General features: G+C 35.8%; 1 protein-coding gene across 3 annotated transcripts; it reads right to left on the minus strand.

Moving 5' to 3' along the window:
* Positions 1-4,143: 4,143 nt before the first annotated feature.
* LOC148864522 (uncharacterized) lies at positions 4,144-15,475 on the minus strand. Of its 3 annotated transcripts, XM_088981399.1 has the most exons (6): positions 15,190-15,475; positions 14,520-14,666; positions 13,815-13,935; positions 13,516-13,638; positions 12,520-12,705; positions 4,144-7,734 (listed from the first exon to the last, which is right to left on the minus strand). In XM_088981399.1, the coding sequence occupies exons 5-6, from the start codon at positions 12,611-12,613 to the stop codon at positions 4,277-4,279; spliced, it is 3,552 nt and encodes a 1,183-aa protein (XP_088837525.1). In that variant the 5' UTR covers positions 12,614-12,705; positions 13,516-13,638; positions 13,815-13,935; positions 14,520-14,666; positions 15,190-15,475; the 3' UTR covers positions 4,144-4,276. The 3 variants fall into 3 exon arrangements, with proteins under 3 accessions (XP_088837525.1, XP_088837526.1, XP_088837527.1); XM_088981400.1 differs by lacking the exon at positions 13,516-13,638 and having other exon boundaries at positions 15,190-15,418; XM_088981401.1 differs by lacking the exons at positions 13,516-13,638; positions 13,815-13,935 and having other exon boundaries at positions 15,190-15,474.
* Positions 15,476-22,506: the final 7,031 nt, after the last annotated feature.

The following is a 22,506-nucleotide window of genomic DNA, read 5'->3' on the forward strand; positions in this document are numbered from 1 at the left end:
CATTTGTCCCCTCAGCAATCATCGTGCATATTGGTGTTAAAAGATATCCCATGTTTTAGTAAAGTTTTTTGCGAGTGATTAGATTAAGTTTTTCAAATAGCCGTTTTTTTTTTTTTAATTTGAAAAAAAACACAATATACTTCGAGGAGAAAGAAGAGAGCGAAAAATCAGGCTCTTGAATTAAGGACGCGTGCTTCAATCTGATTACGTGTTTGTCAGTTGAATCCACGGAAAGACACTTTGTGTCCGTTCAAGAATCCTATGTAAACGTGGGAGAGACCTGACGTATTCTGACGAGGACCACTGGATTATGCATTAGTGGGGGTTGCTAGCAGGTGGGCTTGGGAAGGGTTCTATAAGTTTTATATTATTGGTGTCTTCCTACGAACCTTTTAAACTGTACCTTTTCATAACATGCAGCGGGTTGGATCTTTATATTTCAAAGTCAAATCCTTTTCTCGTGCGTATATGCAAAACCCTCTCGATTCTCATCCTCACATTTGAGGGTGGGTTGGGCCTGGGTCGATCTTGAATATAATCTGGTATATTGATAATTTATAAGCATTAGGGGTATTTTAATAAATTCAATGTGGATCGAGAACAATTGTATCTATACCTTTTCATGTAATATCCAACTTAGTCGGGCTTGAGTCGAGCATTTGTTAAATCTATATTAAGTTAAAAAGCACTAATGGCTGTAAGAATATTTTTGGATTTTTTTAAGGATAAAATTTATCTTTTCATATTTAAATTTATTGATAAACAATGAGGACAAATAAGTTAATCGGTTTTTGATATTAAATGAGTTGAATAGAGGTAATTTAAATATATTTAATGCATTCAATTCTCTCATTAAATCCAACATTTAAGTTATTAACTTGCATTCATGTTCATCGAATCATATATTTAAGTCATTTTTGTTTCTTCTCATCATTAAGTTCTATTAATTAAATTCATACTTAATAAATTAATAATTCCAATAATATAAAAACTTATACTTTTAAAATTTACCTAGAAAAAATAATGCTTTTCATCTAGGTGGTGGTAAGAAATTAAATCATTTTTTTGAGTCAAATGGGTTAATCCATGTTGCCATAATTAAATAATAAAATTTAAAACTAAGTAAAATAACAAAAATAGAAATTAAAAAAAAATTGGGAACATTTTTAACATGTATTTTAAACAATAATAAGTATGATAAATAAGAATTGTATTTATTAATGATGGAAATGGAATGTAAAATTTAAAACTAACTGGAAATAAAAATATTTTTCTATTCTATCTCATTAAATCCTATATTTAAGATATATTTTTCTCATCATTAAATTCTTATAATTAAATCTACAATATTGATATTAATAGTATAAAAATAAATATTTTGAAAAATAATTTGAAAATAAAACCATTTTCTTCACTCCTAGTGGTTGGTAAGAAATTCGACCATTTGGAGTCAAATGGATTAATAAATATTGTCATAACTAAATAATAAAAAATTAAAATAAATAACTATGAAATGCAAGAAGTATTTTTATTAATAGTGAAATTGGAATGTCAAATTCAAAATCTACCTAGAAATGAAATGATGTCATACTCAAATAATAAAATTTTTATTAATAGAAAATACAAAGAATCACAAAAAAAAGATAGAGAAATTTTTGTGCACATATCTAATGTTATATATTTATAAAAAATAAAATATTGGGTATATCTCTAATATTGTGCATTTATTATATTGAACAATAAAAAGTTTTATACATAAGAAATTATTTTATCAATGATGGAAATGTAATACAAAATTTAATGTCAACCTAGAAATAAAAAAATTAAGAAAAAATTACAATTTATTTGAGTCAAATGATACTATAGACAAACAAAAATTAAGTGTGATAAGTAAAACATATTTCATATAATGTAAATGAAATATATAATTTAAAGAGAAAATTATAGTCAAAGTTGGTTATACATTTAAAATTAGGTTACAGGTTGGTCTAGAAACCAACAAAACTTTGACAACTGGCTTTACATTTCAAATTATAAAACCCCCGCCATGTCATCAGAGGCTTATGTGGATATTTCCAACATGAAACTCTTAGTACATGTTGGACATAGCAAAAAATCCATAGCAAAAATAGGTTTTTAGTTTCTCTCCCACTCCCTTTGTCTCTTGATCTCCCTCCCTTCTCTCTCATTCTCACAGTCATCTCTGATCTCCCACTCCCTTTGTCTCTCCCACTCTCTTAACTTCGATATGTAGCCAAATCAAAACCTTTGTCTCTTTCTCTCCCTCCCTCCCTATTGTTCTCCCTCAATCTTTATCATTTTTCTCCCTCACTCTCCCCCTTGGTCAATATCTTATTCTCCCTCAATCTCTATCATTTTTCAATTGGTGTAAATTTCATAACCATGAGCTTCTTGTGAATTTTTATCAAATTGGTGTAATAATTTTTGAACCATACAAAGTTTGTCTCATTTCTTTTATATGATCTAATTAATACCATATAAGTGTAAGAAAAAAAATGAGAGAGAGAGCGGGAGAGAAACTGAGGGAGAACGATAGAAATTAAGGGAGAATGAGAGATCGATTGAGAAAGAGAATGTGAGAGATTGAGGGAAAATGATAGGTAGAGAGAGTGAGAGAAATCGATATAGAGAATGTAAATTCATAAACCAAAAATCATTTTTATTTATTTTCAAATCACATAGTCGTTGAGCAGATAAAGATGATTGTGTGTGAGTGAGTGAGAGAGAGAGAGAGAGAGAGAGAGAGAGAGAGAAGAGGGAGAGACTAAAAACCCAATTTTTTTATTTTCCAATCACCCAACATTAAATGGCATTTTTAGTATAAGCTTTTTGTTGTGTTTAACATGGATTAAGAATCTCATATTGGCAACAACTACATAAGCCTGTGATGACATGGCGAGGGTTTTTATAATTTAAAATGTAGAACCAATTGTTAGAGTTTTGTTGGTTTATGAACCAACTTGTAGCCTAATTTTAAATATACAACCGGCTCTAACTATAATTTTTCCTAATTTAAAACTAATCCAAGAGCAAAGCTATTTTTTTATCTAGATGGTGTGTTAATGATCCAACTTTTCAAAGAAACCAATGATGTCAAATTGAATAATAAATGTTTAAGTTTATTTTTAATCATATTATTATTTTTGTTAATTTTCAAATTTTCTTAACTATAATATATCTAAAATTCAAATAATTAATATAAAGAAAAATTTATCATGTACAATGCATGTAGTTAATTGCTAATACTATTTAAAAGGCCTATGCCTGATTCAATGTGAAGTCTTCAAATTGGTTTATCTGATTTTACACGGTTTATTTTTTAAGAGGGGATTGGACTCCATCCACATCCAAGGTAATGTAAATTGTAACCCATCTAATTGCCGCCAGATAATTTTCGTGATGGTGGGCCCCAAGGTTAATGTGCCACACCCAAGCACTCGCAGTCGCTGTGGCAGTCCTCAAGGACTTTTAGGGTAAGGTAATTGAATCGGAGGCCTAGTTAACGTGTGTTATGCTACCCGTGGTTTGATGTGACCCAATTCATGTATGCGTCATTTTAAAAGTCAATCCTGTCCAGTTTTCAAAACCACGGTTTATGAACTGTTACTAGGTATATCTGAATTGGCAAGTGGAATTGTGAATTTGAGAGGATATAACAGAAGTAGGAGAAAACCCGAAAAGTGGTCTTGAGGGGGTAAATTCCGCTGAGAGATCCGTTTGTAAATCGGCACTCGTGTTGATAGTCATGGATACCTACCATCAGTACCGTGTTCATAAAAAATTCAGATAACAAAATGCGCTTATGAACTTTCCACCAAAAGAGAAAAAAAAAAAAAGAAAAATGACAGTCCAGGGTCAGAAATAAAAAGGAAAAATGACAGTTTAGCCGAGGGTCAGAATTTTTAGACAGTAGGTTGGATCGGTGTCAGCTCGGAATTGATGCGAAGACGGACATTAGTGTATAGAGTGGGGGTATTTGATATTTTAAATGTTTATAAGTGTGCAGTTAAATTCAGAAATTTGCATTTGAACTGTTCGTAATTTTCCGGAAAAAAAAAGTTCCAATAAATACGTACCAATGAGAGCGCGCTCACTGGATTACCACTCCGCCCGCCAATAATGTTCGATTGAATAATGTGCTTATAAAAAGTTCAATCAGAGAAACCACCATCCTCGTGGGAAAAAAAATGAACCAATTGTGAATAACCTTATGGCAATCTATATCAAATCAAATGCTAGTAAAAGAAACAAAGTTTCAAGCTCTCCTCTGGTTTCTCACCATCATCTTGGAGAGCAATTCCCTAAGTTGATTGCAACGCTCGTGCTGATAATCCACACACAAACACAACTGTCTTATGGCCTCTTTCTTCTCTTCCTGCATACTCAACATGTCATACTCCTTGTCTTTCACCATCTTGTCCAACTCCCCAACCCTCTCCTCAAGGTGGTCAACGATTTTTGTCAGTCTCTCCTTCTCTTCTTCGTCCTTGCTCACTTTCAGTTCTAAGGTTCCAACCCTCTCTTGTAATAGCAACTCTTGTTCTTTCTTACTTTCTAGCTGCTCAATTAAATTGCTCGTTGTCTCTTCCAATTTTCCGCTCTTGATGTTTGTCTCAAAGACCCAGTTCTTTGCTATCTGAAGTTCATTTGAAAAACCCAGGATGCGGTTTTGGAAGGACAAGTGATTCTCTTGAAATTTCTGCACCACCAACTCCAATCCGGAGAATGTACTGCTTGCTTTTTGCAATGAATTCTTGATACCCATCATCTCATTTTCATAGGATAGGATCTTCTTGGAGAACTTTGCAATCTGTTCTTCAAGTACTTTATGTTCCTCCCTAAACTTCTCTTCTGCCTTCCTGTAGCTCTCTTCTTTTTCTGTGAGTAATTGTTCTGTGACACGGAGCTTCTGGTTGGACAAGCGGTGCTTAACTTCAATGGTTTCAACCTCTGTCTGTAATTTTGTGATCTCCCCATGCTGTTCCTCTTGTATTTTCTGCAATGTTGCAATTGTTTCATCCTTCCATGACAGAAGGCGACTTTTCTCTTCTAACTCCATTCTCATCTTCTCAATCTCTTTCCTTCCAATTTCTATTTCATTTTTCAACTCATCAGAAGCCCTTTGCATGGTAGAAGCCATCTCATTTTTAGATTCAACGTTACCCTGAAGCAACTCTGTCATTTCTTCGATCTTCTTTTCTGCAACATGGAGATTCTCCTTGGACTTCTCAAACAGATCTTCTAGCTGTTTATATTCTTCATTTAACTTGATGAATTTATCTTCACCTTCTTTCAGTTTCTCCGAAAGAGTGGAGAGTTCATCTCCTCTTTCTTTAAATATTCTCTTTAGATCCGATACTTCATTCTGCATGTCTGTTTGAGATAGCTGCAACCCCTGGTTTTCCTCTCTGACCTGCTCAGCTTCAAGATTAATACTTTTGACCTTCTCTTCCAGTTCATTTTTCTGTTCAAACAAAGAATGAAATTCCAGTTGCATGTCATGTATCTGGGCTGTCAATTCCTCCTTCTCTTTCAACAATGTCTGTTGGTACCGAATCTTGTTCTCTAAATCAAGGTTCAGATTTTCTATTTGATTCTGAAATTGTAATGCTTCCTGATTTTGCCTCTCTATTTGCAATTCAAACTGGTTTTTCTGGGTCTTCAAGGAGTTCACTTCCAGTTGCAAATCATTAACCTGATCCATTAAGCTCTTGATCTGAATAGAGGCTTCATCATTTCTGTCTTTCAGCTGTTTATTTTCCTCATTCAGTTCGCTTTTGTGATCGCTTAAAGAATTCGCCTCCAGTTGCAGACTGTTAACCTTGGCTGTTAACTCCCCTATCTGAGCCGATGTTTCATTCTTTACATCCTCCAGTTTTTTCAGGAGTATGGAGAGTTCAAGTTCCTTCTCTTTTAATATTCTTTGCAGATCTTGTGCCTGATTTTGCAAGTTAGACTGAATCAGAAGCAATGCCTGGTTTTCCTCTCCAACCTTCTCAACTTCATGGCTTTTATTTCTGATCTGTTCTTCCAGTTTAGATTTCTGTGCCAACAGAGAATGAATCTCTAGTTGCATTTCATGTACCTGAACTGTCAATTTTTCCTTCTCTTTGAACAATCCCACTTGATCCCTGGACTTGTTTTCTAATTCAATGTTCAGATTTTCTATTTCTGTACGGAACTTCAAAGCATCTTGCTTTTGTCTGTCCAACTGTGAATCTAACTCTTTTTTCTGGGCTTGTAAAGAGTCCAGTTCCAGTTTCAGATCATTGACCTGATCCATCAAGCACTTTATCTCTGTAGATGCTTTATCATTTCCTTCCAGAAGTTCCTCTGTCAACTGTTTATTTTCTTTTTGCAGTTCACTCGTCTGTGCACTTAAAGAGTCCACCTCCAGTTGTAGATCATTGATCTTTGCTTTTAACTCCTCTACTTGAGTTGATGCATCATTATTGACATCCTGAAGTTTCTTCAGGAGAGAAGAAATTTCATCTCCTCTTTCTCTGGATATTCTATCCAATTCTAGTATTTGTTCTTGCAGGTCAGTTTGAACCTGCAGCAATTCTCTTTTTCCCTTCTCCAACTGTTTAGCTTCATTCACTTTGTGTTCAAATTGCTCTTGTAGTTCTCTTTTCTGGATACGTAAAGAATCCAGCTCCAATTGTAAGTTGGCCAACTGAGTCTCAAAGCTCTTTGCTTGAGCTGAAGCTTCATTCTCAAAATTTTCACGTGCCATCACAAGATTTGAAAGCTCAACTTTGCTTGCTTCAGAAATCTCCTTTAACCTGTTAGCTTCTTCTTCAAGCTCCTGTATTCTTTTCTGTGCTTTCTCAAACTCAGTTGAAAGTTCTGTGTTCTCTGAAGCCAGTTGTTTATTCTCTTTATGTATAATGTCCATTTCCTGGTCTAATTCAATTACTTTCTGATTTGCAAATTCCAGTTGTTGCTTAATGTTAGAAACCTCCCATTTCTCAGATTCCAGTTCAAGTTTTAGAGCTCCATTGTCAACCCAAAGTTTTGATTTCTCTTCTTTCAATTGATCAGCTTCAGCCCTTAGGCCTTCTATAATTTTCTCCCCCTCATCAACCCTTTTGAAAGCTGTCAAATTTTCCCTGTTCAAGGCTTCATTCTCTCTGTTCAAATCTTCCAACCTTTGCTTCAGATCAGATTCTAACTTACTGGCAGACTCCAACTTTAGCTTCAGGCCTCCATTCTCAGTCTGTAATGTTAACCTCTCATCATTTGAGTGTTCAACTTCAATTCTAAGATCTTCTATGACTTTCTCTCCTTCTTGAACTTTTCTCAAAGCAATCTGATATTTAAAGTTTAAATCTTCCTTCTCTTCAAGTGTATCTGTTAATCTATGCTTCAGGACAGCTATTTCGTTATTCAGAGATTCAAGTTCTTGTGTACTGCTCTCTGGCAGATTTTGAAGCCCATCTTGTATTGAGTCCTTGACTTTCTCCTTGGAAGAAAGATCGGATTCTGAATCTGAGCTGGAACTAGATGAAGAGTGGCCATTGTTTTCTTCTTTGTAATGAGCTTTCTTCCTTAATTCCCCTGTGAGATGATCATAGAGTGAATAGAGGGATTGGTATTGGTTATGGAAATCCTCAATGAGGTCAACAAGTTCAGACCCTTTGTTGGAATTCTCTAATTTGTCCCCTTCTTCTCGGATAAGCTTCAAGATCATTTTCACTTTATTCTCCATTTCTGCAATATTTAAGAAGGTTTTTAATTAGTTTCTTCAAAACAAGCTGACAAATATAAGAACTGTAAATTAAGATGCAATCAGGCAACATTTTATGTGCTTAGATATTCAATTCTTGAACATACAACATACAACCTCAAAAGATCTACCAATGGCCTCTGTCACAAATTTGAAAAAGAAGAAAATAAAGAACTGGCAACAGAAGATGCATAACTTGGATTCTGGAACTAGTGGAAAATAGTTGTCACCGGAAACAGCCAGAGGCCCAACAAGTTAAGAAATCCTACAAGTGTACTAGAGCTTAGAAATATGTCTACAAAATGAAATCTTTACGGGAATTTTTGCAGTTTGTTGGTTATCAGTTATTTAATTCCAATTCTGGGGTTCAGCTTCCCCAGAAAACTAAGCCAGCTAGCACCCTCAAGTTAATGGCATAGATCAATTGGGTGCAATTTGGGTTGGGCCAACCTAATATAAAGTTAGAGTTAGGATTGGAAAATGCCAACTCAATATAAAGTCAGATTGAATTATGGTTGATTCCCTGGGCAACCCAATGTATTACACTTGAAATTATATTGTGCATTACTATATGATACGCATAATGGTTTATGCATACAAATATGCTTATGTAAGAGGGAGAGGAGAGGGGTGATGATGAAGGTAGTTTATGATAAAATATTACCATAAATTGATAAAAAAAAGATAAAATATTGCCATAATATGATGTCTATGTATCATTTTCATATACAATATGCATAATTGCATAAGTTAGTATTATTTATTCATGTCTTTGTAAATTTTGTAGTTAAGAATCCAACCCAAACCCAACCTAATCTCATGATTGGGTTAGGTTAGGGTTGGGAACCTCAGGTTGAAGATTGGGTTAGGCTATGGTTGACCTCAACCCAAGCCAGCATGGCCCAAGCTGCACCCTCCACATTCCATTCCACCTATGAGTTATACAACTCAACAGAAATTAACCCAACAACTTAGGTTTGGTTGGGCAATTCTTGTTTGTCATGCCACTCTGCCAAAGGTAGTTTTTTTTTTTTTTTGTTTGAGGGACGTTTAACCAAATTCCATTAAAAGAAGGACTACATGAGAAGATGTAAAAAACAGGGTAAAACCCCTAAGAGATTACAAAGGAGGAAGCCTATCATTGTACAGATTTTCTAAGCAAGAAACCAGTTTTGCTAAGCCATCTGCAATAGGATTTAGCTCCCTTGGTATCTAAAACAGTTTTGCATTTAAGCATTCCAAGTAATCCCTTGCCTCTTCCAAATAGTGGCTCAACCTACAAGGGCCCCCTTCCTTATCCCTTAGCCATTTAATGGTATTTTCTGAATCTCCTACAATAGAGAGGTTCTGAATTCCCAAGCTTTTTACTATTCTGATTTCAGTGAGAGCCGCCAACACTTGAGCCTTAGTTGAGCCAGTGAATCCGATGGGACCACTGAAAACCCAGCAAATTTTACCTCTTTCATCCCTCAAGATGGCTCCCAATTCCTGCTGAACCTGGATTGCCTATAGCACTCCCATCGAAGTGTAAAATCATCCCTTCTTCACTGAATAAAATTGGTTGTCTTAAGATTTTCTGAGTAGAGTGTGGAAGAACCAGGATAGTATGAATATTTCTGTTAAGGTCATTGATTGAGAGCCCTTAGAACGCCAAGGGTTGTTTTGTATTGATTCCTTACGCCTTTTCACAATACTGAGTAACCAATGACCATTTTGGCTTACTCTACTTTTAGAACCTGAGTAACCAAGGGCTGTTTTGTATGAATATGTGCATGACCTAACCATCTTCCTCTACTTCCCTGACTTCTTTTATATATTCGGATTATCCCTAAGTAACCATGAGTGCGCTGTTTGTTACATTTATCAATAAAAATATACCTTCTCCATCCTTTAGTCAGGAATATAAGGTTTTGAACAGTGATTTAAAAGGCGCATCTAGGTGCACAGACGAGGGGCATTTTAAGGTATGTGCCTCGCCAAGGCCCCAGGTGCAGCACTTTCAAAAGGTGTGCACCTGATACAAAAGGGCATGCCTCAAGGGGCTTGGTACAAAGGTGGGACGTAGATTCAGGAACGTAAAATGTTTTACAGCTATTTGAAGTAATGCAATTGGAAAAAAAGAGATTGGGGATTTTATATACTTGAATATGTTTTATATGTTTGGTTTTATTTTTAAATTTTCATTTGAATATGTTTTACATGTTATGTTTATGTGTTTTAATTTTAGATAACAGGTTTTAAATATTTATTTTAAAATTTAAGTTTATATTTTTAATTAATATTATATTTAATACTTTAGTATTTTATTTCTTTTTGGCATTTTTTTCATTTTTGCACCTTGCTTCAAAAAGGCACAAATTGCCCCTCGCACTTTTTTTGCACCTTACGCTTTTAAAACACTCGTTGAGGAATAAAAGAAAAAAATTAAATACAATGAAGGGAACCAACTACACTTTTGCTCCATCCAGGTGAATACATTTATCAGCCTTCAGTACAAAACAAATAATGCAGAGGTTTAAAATAATAGATGTAATACAGGCATTGGTGAAGGACCTTTGACTGTTTTGACTGTTATAATGGTTATAACAGATTAACAGCTGAAAGCACTTTGGTTCTTTGTTTAGCAGCATTTCTAATTCTTTTCTACTAGTAAACAATGCCATAAAGTTGGTTTGACAAAAAATACTTAGGATCTATAATGCCTGTATATAGATATGAATACAAACATGGGCATGAATACAGGAAACAGGGATATGACTCCCCATTTCCTAAAACCAAAACATGGATACATGCATATCCATGTAATATGCTCAAGACTTATTTCTTGCCAAAAAAGACTGTTACCCAATTTAATCCTAGCCATCTAGGGTCTTCAGAGGGGTGGACTGGATATGGACCTAACCTTTAGTTTTTTTTTTCCAAATTTAATTTATAATATAATTTGTTAAGTCACACCATTTTGCATATGTCAAAAGTGTTAGTGCCATAAGATTCATCTAGAAGTGTCCATGCAATACCTATGTCATATCCAGCAAGTATTGTCTCCATCACCTGTATAGGCTGTACAGGTATCTGGGTATCATAGATTAGGAGATACATTTTTCTCTGGGTCTGATTGAGACACTTGTTCCTATACATCTCCTATGTCTTATATAGGGTGCAAAGCAGATTTTGTATTAGTAAAGCATTGATAGATCAGGTGCTTCAACTACATGGCATGTACTTCTATTTTTTGGTAAACTAAATCTTTATTGAGTTTAGAAGGGGGTTAAGTGAGGTTGTACAAAAATAATGCATCAGAAAATAACCAGCCATTATAGCTACATACATACACAAACTTCATGTATCTATCCAATAAAAGTTGAGTATCGGATGTTTAATTCTGTAGGACTTGGCATATTTTTCCTCATAATTTTATCACCAAATTAATTTAAAATCATATACAGAAAGACAAAGAAATGGGATATTATGGTTTCTATAACAATAAGAAGATTAATGTTGTTATTCATTTTACATGTGCTTTTTACAAATGCAATAACAGTCTACCACCATTGACCTAATGCTGTTATTAACAGTTTTACCCACCATATTCAAAATCAAGGAATTTAAAGAAAACTAGGGTACAAATATTTGCTGACTCACTTGCAAGGCATGGAGTTAGTAGGGAACAGATGTTTTGGAGTGTAACATCGGGGAAGTTTGTAAGAAGATTGATATGTAAGGGTGTTAAGTACTGTGGACTAACCTAACAGAAATACTTATATCTTGTACATAACTTTTTCTATGAAAATCAACAAAGCTAACTATTACCAATAAAAAAACCAGTTTAGAAGATATTCCAGAATATGAAAGAACTACAGCTTGATTTGAAAAGAAAACAGGAAATATTGACTTGCAACAAGGCCCTCAATTATTGAACATTTGGGCACACATATAAATGGAAAAGAAATGAAGAACTAAAAGCACTGCATAAAGGCTGTTTATTGGGGTAAACCTTGCCCCTCTTTAGGCACTTTTCAGTGGGTGATATCTTTAAAGGATGGCAGAACATCATGAATTGTTCTTCCTCTCTTGATGCCCACACTTTGGGACCTCTTGTTTAGTCCTCTCCACCAGCAGATCACATAAAATTGAATTTTGATGGGCCTTCTTACATAGGAGGGGCTTCCCAGTACCATGATGACACACTTGCAGCTATTTTATCAGGCCTTATAGGACAAAGGAACTGATAAGAACAAAATTCCTGGCTATCCAGCAAGGTCTAAGAATAGGGAGGGAGCTAAACTATCATCAGGTCATAGTGGGATAGCTTTGTGGAAACAACATGGTACCATGGCAGTATAGACATATTATGAGAGAAACCAGGCAGATATCATGAGAAGTGGAAGCCACCTTCACATGGGTTCAGCAAACTTGTAATAAATAGTTTGGCTCTAAACAAGGGGTAAATAGAGCACAGATGTTCTGGGGAGTTGTCCCAAGGGATTTAAATGATAACTTAAACTGAAAAAGAAAGATAATGGGTTAGATAGAAGGGCTAGCCTAAATTTGGGATACCTGGATTACTTCTTGTAGATAGCATTCTTTTCCAACAATTATTAAAAAGTTTCAGTTACTGATAAAAAAAATACACTGTTAACTATTCATTGAATTGTCTTGCATCTTTCGCATTTCCCCTTTGGTGAATTTCACATAATCTCTAATTTAAATGATAGATTCAACTACTCCCTAAAACTAAAAAATCTGGCTAAGAAATTGAAGAAAATTACCTTCTTTAGTCTCTTTCAGCTGCTCATTTTTTTCAGGAGCAATATGAGTCCCAAACAAGGATTTTATTGACTTCCTGAACTGATGATTCCTCATCCCCACTGATTTGGCTTTTCCTACAAACTTTCTTCAATAACCACTTCTCAGGGACAAGGCAATTTCCATCTCAAGATCAAATGGATGAATATCTGAGGAACAGAGAGAAAGAAACTCCTTTAAAATCTCAAATATGGTAACCAGTGAACTACATGATAATAAGATTAACGTGCATTATTATTGCATGCCTGCACAATATTTATCAAATTTCAGGAAGTAAATAGAGGAATTTTTCCAACCAGCAGCACCACTCTACCTCCCCCCACCCCCCTTAAAGAGAAGAAAAGAAAAAGGAGTAACAGAGAAGAGAAAGGGGGTGCAGTCAGGGCAATAAACAATTGAAGTACAATCAGGTCAGCTTTCTTTGCAAACCAACTTAATTCACTGGTATACATGTAAGTAAAATACAGAACTCTACATTCATTGGAGCAAGGTAAGATACTGTTTACAACTCAAGATCAACTCAGCCCTATTCCCAACTATTTGGGGTTGGCTGTTCAAATCATCTATTGTCTTTGTGCTCTATCAAGTGACATGTTTTCTGTCAACTTGTAAGTCCAAGACAAGGGACTATCTATAGAATCAGGAATTAAGCTTTGAAATGCAGGATATTTTTTTTTTCTGAAACAAATCAGATCCTTCTGTGGTTTACAAATAAAATTTCTATCATCCACATAGTAGAAAATATAGAACTAGAATCAAAGTGGCAAACTGGCAATAGTGATGCATTAAACTAATTACTCTTTTCCAAGGAGTAGGCCATAAATTTTTGTTGAACCAGGAGATTCAATAATAAAGATTTGACTTTTGCAGAATGGAAGCTGAAATTGATATATGACATGTACATCAAGTTAAAAGGTATACGAAAGAAAGAAAGAAAGAAGATGAGAGAAGATACCAACCTTTAAAGGGGTAAAAGAAAATTGTCTATTAACACCAAACTGGAAGAAGGCAAAGTAATGAAAAAGAAGTCTTCTCAACTTTTAAATATTGAATTGGAGAGTTGTAATATTCTCATGGTGTATCTGAAATGGAGGAAAAGGATCAGAAGTTAAGGGTTCATACATACTTTTGTAAATCTATAGATGGAGGCATAAGCTTATTTATGCAGGGAAACAATTGATTAGGATATAGGAGACTAGCATGACTGAAAGTTAAGTTCATTAAGACAAGGGCATAGGTAAGAAATATGCTCATTTACTTTGGAATCTGCAAATCTTGAGAGACCATTCCATGGAGCTGAGTTCCCGCTATCCTTGGCCACACCAGACATCCCGGGAATCAAAAAAGTAAATCCTCCATATCCACACTAGGCGGAGTTCCTAAAAATCATGTGACATTATGATTCAAAAATAATGGAGACAGATTAACATCCCTCCATCAAAATGATTCAAAGAGATAGCCCAGAAAAAAAGTAGCTGATGATAGCCAATGCCAGTTCACTGGTGGGTCACATTTCAAGTCTGAAACGCTCAGGTTTCACAGAGGATGATGAAGCCTGGTTTATCATACATCATACATATTCAAAAGTTAACAACGTTTTGTTTTATCAAAGACATGCAAAGTAGGTGCCGGTTCTTATTTGGCGCCACCAACCTTCTTATTTGGCGCCACCAACCTAGTGATTAGTCATTGAAAACTCTGGGACCTCAATGGAATTCCAGAACGACAGCTCAAACGTTATAGAAGTAAGCTGTTCTTGTTTTAAGTTTATGTTTTTTCATTAAAAAAAACGAGAAACTTAGTATTTATTTATTTTAAAACTTAAAGACGAGAGAAGAGAATAAAATCAAAGTCTAAAGAAGAAGACGTGGCTTTTTGTCATTTAGAGGAAAAGCGAAGAAGAAAATGAATAAAGCACAAATTTTGCGGTTTAAACCCTCCTGAAGATAGAAAGAAGATTCACCTGAGACTTTTTCCTCCTCTCTTTGTTGCTGGTAGGGAAGTCAACAAGATCGGGAATGAACTTGGAACTCCCAAAATCCTGTTTCTTATAAGAAGTTTCATCAATGATCCTGAACTTCAGAAAAATAGCCGTCCAGTGGAATAGAACCTGTGAAAAATAAATTTAGACTTACAATTTATTTATAGGAATTTCATGCAGTGGATTTAGACAGGAGAAGAGAAAAAAAATATTTATTTAGAAAATAAAAAAGCAGAGAACTATGAACTTCATACTGTAATTCCTTATTTTTTTATTTTTTGGATTGAGAAGTTCATCTAGCTGATCCGAAATACAGAAGGGCGAGGAAGAAGAGTAACATAGAGAAGAAATAAATAGAACATCCCAATTCAAGCTTCGAAATCTAAGTTCTACGATTATATATTCATCAACCTAAGCGATCGAAAAATCTCAAGCTTCAAATCCAGACTTGCGTGCGGTGGTCGAAAAGACAAAAGAGACACTGCCTCAAGAATCCAACAAAACCTACCAACTCGAGTTTTCAAAAACAAATACTCACAATAGAGCTTCAAATCAAATTCAGATCGCAAGGAACACGAAGAAAGGAAAAAAAACAACGAGATTAAAAGTACAAGAAAACTTAGAAGCAACAGAAATCTAGCTTTTTCCGTACAAGAACTTCGTCCAACCGATGGCGATTTCAGTCCATAATCGAAGACTAGCTATGAATTCGAGCAGAGTCTCCACTCTCGAGTTCTGCCAAAAAGAAAACTAGACCCGAACTTTTAGAATGAAGAGATTTGAGATTTCACCGCTGAAGAACAGTAAAAGAAAAAAAGGAATGCCAATTGGAATGTGAGTGTGTGCGCGTTCTTTGAAGTTTGAACCGAAAAATAAGAATCAGAATTAGAAAAAACGGAAAAGGAATGCAGATATGTTTTTGTCTGGATTAGAGGATGAAAGATTGAAAGGTACTGGTAGTGCATTTATAGCGTCAATTTTCTTGAGATGGAATCTTTGGAGTCTTGTTCAACCTACTCTTGCCCTACAATTTTACATTTATTACGCAAATGCCACCGGCTTTCTCTTGAGCGAGCCCTAGTTATTAACGTGGTTCGAGACTTCGAGTTCGACAAATGTATGAGAATTGAGAAATCTTCACGTCACATCGTACTTTTTCAGTTTTATCAAAAACCATAATTAACAAGTAATTGGAGTCCGCTCCGTGGTTTGCCACGTAATAATACTCGATGATTTTAATTTTTAAGAAGGTGACGGCCGGTTGTTTCGCGCGCTCTGTCATGAAAATGAACAAGGACCTTAACCGTCAGATTGGAATCCCGGCGGATTCGTGCCAAACTATAATTCAAGCTGGTTACAGCTCATGCTTCCTGGGAAGCACATGTTTTCTGAATCAGAATCTCCTCACGTACAGAGAGGTGGGCCATTGTAGACGAAGTAGGATCCGACGGTCATATTTCAACTGATTTGTCGATTCATTTGCACTTTCAAAGATAATCCAAGAGCACTGGATTGGAATCTTCCAATTCTATCGGAGATTGATCGTGTGTAGACCTGGGATTACTTATGTATTATACATCTTTGAATATCGTTTGGGTGATGGGGGTAGTCTGTAGTTAGTCCACTTCATGATAATATGATATCGCGTATCATCATCATGATCATCATTCATTCATCATCCAGAGCCTTAAAGGAAATTATGAATACGACACCGCACATGGGATTAGAAAATAGTATATTGTTAGTTGGTTACAAGGCACATGACGCACGCCTTCGTACACATTAGATTAAGACCCGATGTAAAGCGTAAACGGATCCCCATTAATTAAATAATGTTATATTAAGGTCGAATTTAAACCTTATTCCATTAATTAATTAATGTAGACTTGTTGTAAGATAATAAAGAATGGTTTTTCCTTAGGCATAGGTTTTTAACTTCCAAGTGCCCGTTTGGGAGGGTTTTGGGGCAGTGGCTTCTCGTATTCCATGGTGGACCCCATACAAGAGGCCAATAAAAAATGTTCGGATAAAAATTGGGAAAGCCAAAATAAACTTTAGGAATGCCATCGTTTACAAAGCTATTTTGGCCCCATTTATTGTTAAGGGTTATATATACACTGTACATTTGAAAAACTATTTATATATCCTGAATTTTTTAAAACAACTTATATAGTTGTATGTACCATATTGAGCTGTCCAAGGTTATTAGTGTAATAGATAAAATGTTAAAGGCAAAAATATCATTAACTGTTTATTAAGTTATCAAAATATACCATATTGCTAATTCATTGAAAAATCTGATTTTTGGGAGTAGTGTTGTAAAAAATCTTGTTTTTGGCAAATTCCACTGCCAAAATAGGATTTTTTTTGGAAGTGCACTGCCAACATAGGATGCAGTAACCCATCTTGAAGTCCCAAAAATAGATTATTGTGAAATGAAACAACGTAGTTAACTCTTGAAACTGAAATCTGGTTTTCTGGAATTTCATATGTGCCTTGCATACACAATGACAGAAGGAGCATGATTTTAATGACATGTTTTAGTGGCAAACGTTCCCAGTCGGATTTTTGTGGAGCACATAGCGGTAGAGTTAGTCAATTAACTATATCATAAGGGTAATTTAAGAAATTTATTCTTTTAATTTTTATTAAAATCGATGATTGAAAGTTAGTCAATTAGCTAAACAGAATTGCAGGCCAGGTTAGGCTTATGCCGGCCTTAAAGTATTAGGCCTAAGCCCAACCCTATATTTTCTGGACTTGATGCAGGCCCGGGCATGGCTGTACACAAAAATCTGGGCCACATTTGCAGCCTGGGCTGGGCCATGATCAATTTACTAGTTGACCAACTTGTCCCCACTAAATACTGGTAAATGAATGGGGCCTTGAAGTATGCCAGCTCAACCTAAGCGACTTCTTTGTAGCAGACTAGCAGTTCCTCCGAAACGCATATGCCTTCCCAAACGGAGCCTAAGCATGTGAGCCATAAACTTGTACTCGAAAGCAATCAGTTTAAAGTTAAAACCACTTTTAAATATCGAATCAAATGACTAATCTTGATAATTTTATACCTTTTATTCCCTAAAATTGATTTAAAAACATATTTTTCTACAAAACTTTAAGTTATGTTTGGTTTGAAGGAAAATGTAGGGAAAGGAATGAAAAGGTAGGGAAACCTTTACAAACATTATATAGGTTTTTCTGTCTTCCCCTACCTTTTCCTTCAAATCAAACATAGCCTAATTTACCAAAAAAAAATTAATTAAAAGGTTTGGGTGTAGATCTATTCCCCTGTGGTCTTGTTTAAATTTAGTTAATAATCCATTTGGACAGACATTTATTTGTCTTTGAGCTATCAGTTGTAATAGTGTTTTAAGCGCTTGGTAAGAGTTGTTTTTAAAAACACAATAATCTAAAATCTAGGTTACAAATAAATCGGATCACATTCAATCCAATTCCATCTTAATCAAAAAAGTTGATCCAATTAGTTAATAGATCGAATTCAAATATATCCTGATTTGATCCAACATGACACAATCCAAATTGAATTTGGTATTTAATATGATTTTGAAATTCAAATCAAATCTTGGAAATCCAACATATTTAGATTGATTGGATTTTTTATCGAATCAGATCGAATATACCCTTAATCGAATCCAATTCGATCCAGCCGTACTAAAACCAAATCACTCTAAGATTGTAGAGTAAATTGATCAGCTGGCGACTTCCCACCTCCGACGACAAGTGGTAGACGATCGATGAGCTGTAGCTGTAGAATCCGACCGCGACCATCGCGAGGAAAGACAGCAACCCCAGTAGGGGTGGAGTGTGGCTCAACTACAAAGTCAAAAAACTAAAAATGGTAGGGCATCGGCATCGCCGTTGCGTTAGATGTATACCTTAACTACTGGAGTGGAGTGGGGCTGCATGTACGGAATTATGATCTGTTCACCTCACACCGACCACCTCACAGGTACATTTCACTTGGAACATCTTCGATCTTAGATGAATAATAATAAATATGAGAGATATTCTCGATGTATGATAAGATGTGCCTGTAAGATCGGTGTGAGGAGCGCTCTATAAGAAGCAGATCCCGTTCCCTTGTATGTATAATGTACTAAGATCAATTCTGTCTCTACCGGGTCAGATGACATGTAAGCAGTCACATCAGCTTGTTTGTTGCTTTAGTTCCCTGCTTGGAGCAACGTCAAATTCGCATTCTCACATGCCTAGCCTCTGCACAATTTGCACAACGTTACAAATGGGCTGAATTTAATGGTTGTATTACGGGCTGTGGATGGTGGAATCAATAATAATGCCGTACCCCCTACGCCAGCGATAAATCATGTATGTCTCGCAATCACTCAAAGCTCCATTTGCAAGAGCGCGGTTGCAAGCTCGAATAAGAATTCGATGCCATCTGGCCATTTACCTCAGACGAAACAAATGGAAAAAAAAAAAAAAAAAAAACTAAGTAAAGATGGTTTGGCGTTTCAGTGGAATTGCCCATCTGCCCACAGAAATTGGGAATATGAATTTCATAGTCACTTTCTATCATGTATTGAAACATCTCCTTATGAAAAATGAATACAAATACAAAAGATATTTACAATATGCTGTCAAGACATGCCATGAGATTGGTGAGACGCACTGTGAGGAGCAGGTCCAAACTCTATCATACACCCCCCTAAGGCCCCAATCCCTTTTCCGCTATTTCAATGGATTGTTATGATTAGTGTATCGACTAAATCTTTGGAGTACAATAAACATCATTCAAAACATAGATGAAAATGGGAAGCACTTCCAGTTAAAACAACTTTACGGGGAAGCTTGCAATAATGGTCATGAGATGGATAAGATGAAAGACATATATCCATGCACGTACATACTTTTCTCTTTTGGCTTCATGGGCTCAGGTTGGGCCCACCCGAGTTGCAAGGTAATGAGACTATATATGCTTAAGCCTTAAACTATTAATAGCATTTATCTGCCCTGCTCGACTATATAGACAGTTAGATACATATATGCACATAGCACATTGACCATCCTGAACCTCTAGGTTTGGGCCTAATCTGACTGCATAGACTAAGTTGAACAAATCAGGCTTAACCTCGGACTGGACTTAAGCCCAGTTTTTAGGTTGGACTGGCCTAGGTTGAGCTTATACCCGACACAAACCGCCCAAGTTGCACCCTACCTATGGACAGTACATGGGCAAAAATTTGCCAGGGTTTGGGCCACATGCTAATCAACGCTTAACCCACAATTCGTAGGCAATTCCAATCGTGACCTTTAGATCTTGAATACAAATGAGGTATCCTGTTAAATCAACGAAAAGGCAGATGATCAATCTTTCAATAAAAGAAATCAGCAAAGTTTTTTTGGCCTAGCTTTCACTTGAGAATTGAGATAGGAAAAGAAAACAATTTCATTACTCCGTCAGTCTGTAATGCAATTTCTTTTCAACTGGTACATTGGAAGAAAACACAAATCAGAAAACTGTAAACCCTGATTCACTTTTACATGGAATTTTACTTTATCTTTAATGTTTCATTTTACTTCATACACTGTATAAAAAAACAAAAATAAATCAGACTTGCATTCAACTCGTTTGCACTTCCATATTTTGCACCAGTGCAAATAAAATTGCATAGCAAACAAACTAACTTGCAAAAAATGTTGTACCAGTGCCCCCAAATGCATTCAGGAATCTAGAATGACTTGTGACTTGTAGATGACAACAATAGGAACTCGTCATCAATCCTCAACAGAATCAAGCTTTTGCCGCTTCCACTTGTATGCTGCTTCCAAGATTTTGAGATTCCTAGTTTGAGTTTCTGTGAAAAGACAATCATATCACTCCTCATTCCTGTAAAGGTTCATTTAGAATAAGCACTAGTTGTTAGATATAGAGATGACTTCTGAACATGAAAGAAGCATTCTATGTTTTAGAAATTGACTGAAATAAGTATACACCGACCTTGAGCTATTGATGTAAAGTTGGCGTCCATGGCTCTATTCCAGTGTTAGAGACCTTCAGAAACGCCTCTTCTAGTTTTGTTACTTTCTCTTTTACTCTTCTCTGCAAGAAACCAAACCAGAGAACACTTTTCTCTAGTCACAGTTGCTCTCAACCGATGGATTGCTAGTGTGCATGTATGGGGTTCTATTTATAGAGCCTAAACCGCCTAGAGGGGGGCCTTCCTTCATGGTTAAGGAACTGTAAAATCAGAGACTCCATCAGCCTCTATTTTACAAACCATCAAATCTGAAACCATGCACTCCCTCTCTAAATGGGAGCCTTAGGTGGGCTTCTAGAACAGCTTGCCATTTCAGCAGTTAGATCCAGACACTATTGGGTCCCAGTTCCTGATTTATCTCAAGCTACTATGAACTTGTTCAATGAGTTCTAACACTAGTACCATTGAATTCAGAAAGAAAAAGAATTGAGGGAGAAAAATCCGCTAGCAGGAACTTGGCCCAAAGTTTTTATATCCACAAACTAAACTTAAAAAAATTCCACCACATTATGCAAGCTAAAGAGCAAGACCACCCTACCAAAGAATAGATAACGGAAGATTGATGGACATATCCAGAAGGACCATCCTCAAATACAATTGGCCTCCTCTTTTTCAGCTTCTTCGGTAACTTATTATTCTGGACTAAACTGACATCTCGTAGACTGCTAGAGCTACTTTTCATATTCAGCCATTCTTCCAATGGCATAGCCCTCTCCTCTTTCTGATTTACACTGTAAAGCTATAAACATTCAAAAGGTCAACCCCCCCCCCCATTCTACAAACCCGTGAATTGGCATCAATTATGAGTTGGAATCCACTTCAATTGTTCTTTGGGCCTACAAATTCTGACCTTGGGCTGATCGATCATTCTCTCTTAATTTTTTTATAAGTAAAGAATAAAGAAAATTTATTAAAAAAAAGAAAAATTACAGACAAAAAAAAGGTGTTAAGATAACATCCAACCTGACAACAATAGGGTAAAAAACAACAAACACAACAAAAGAATGAATAAAAACAAATGCAACACTCCCAGATCAGGAACACCTCAATCATCTCCTTCAAGCGTTTCTTCTTGTCCAGTGCCTTCCTCATTCCATGCTTATCCTCCTTCCCCTATTACAGGCTTCTTCATACTTCTTCCCTTGTACCTCTTTCTAATACTTCATAAGGCCCTTCCAATAAACTTCTCCCCCCACCCACCCATCCACCCCCCTAAAAAAAAAAAAAAACCTAAACTCTAACCCAAACATTCCTATCCTTCAAACTCTCGATCCTCACTCCCCCACCCCACTTTTCCTTACTAATTGACTGAGATTCTTCATAACTTTTTTCCAACTCTTGACCACCTTCTTCTTTTTTCTCTGGCCCATACCTCATCTTCATACTATCCTCTGTAGAAGTCGACTGCTGCATCTCCTCCCCAATTGGATCTTAAGGCTCAGGTCTCCTCCCCACAGAAACTTTTTTTTGGAGCCTTTAGATCTTGTTCCTCTTTTCTTATGATCTCTATTATATTTATTTGTAGGACTAGCTCCAACCAAACCATCTTTAAATCTTGAAAAAAAAATTAAAAAAAAAAACCTCTAATGCATATCCTTTTCCTGCCTTATAGTATTTCTTTTTCAGCCTAGATCAAGTCCAAGTCTTCCAATAGAGACTTAAAATTAAAAAAAAAAAAAAATCCTTACAATTGATGTTAATCTAGATGGTTAGACCATTCAGCCCATAAACCAATCATGCAACTAGTTCCATTTCACCCTTGAACCGTGCTTTTGCTAAAAACTATTGACTTCGGTCGAACAATCAACACATTCGACTCAAACAAAGATTTCTGATCGTTTTTATTTTAATTGCAATGGATCATCCATTTGAATCAAATAGTTGAACCATTAACCTAGTAATCAGTTATCAAAGTGGCTCTAGTTCCAAATTGGTTTTTAAAACAT

This window comes from Nelumbo lutea, chromosome 3 (assembly GCF_056320005.1).
Source record: "Nelumbo lutea isolate HS-2025 chromosome 3, American lotus-T2T, whole genome shotgun sequence".
Lineage (NCBI taxonomy): Eukaryota > Viridiplantae > Streptophyta > Magnoliopsida > Proteales > Nelumbonaceae > Nelumbo > Nelumbo lutea.

Bases quoted from the DNA above. Each gene is read 5' to 3' on its own strand.
- LOC148864522 (XM_088981399.1), bottom strand. From the start codon at position 12,613: ATGAGGAATCATCAGTTCAGGAAGTCAATAAAATCCTTGTTTGGGACT. The intron at 7,735-12,519 runs GTAATTTTCTTC...TAAATATTGCAG, and splicing joins GCTGAAAGAGACTAAAGAAG to AAATGGAGAATAAAGTGAAA.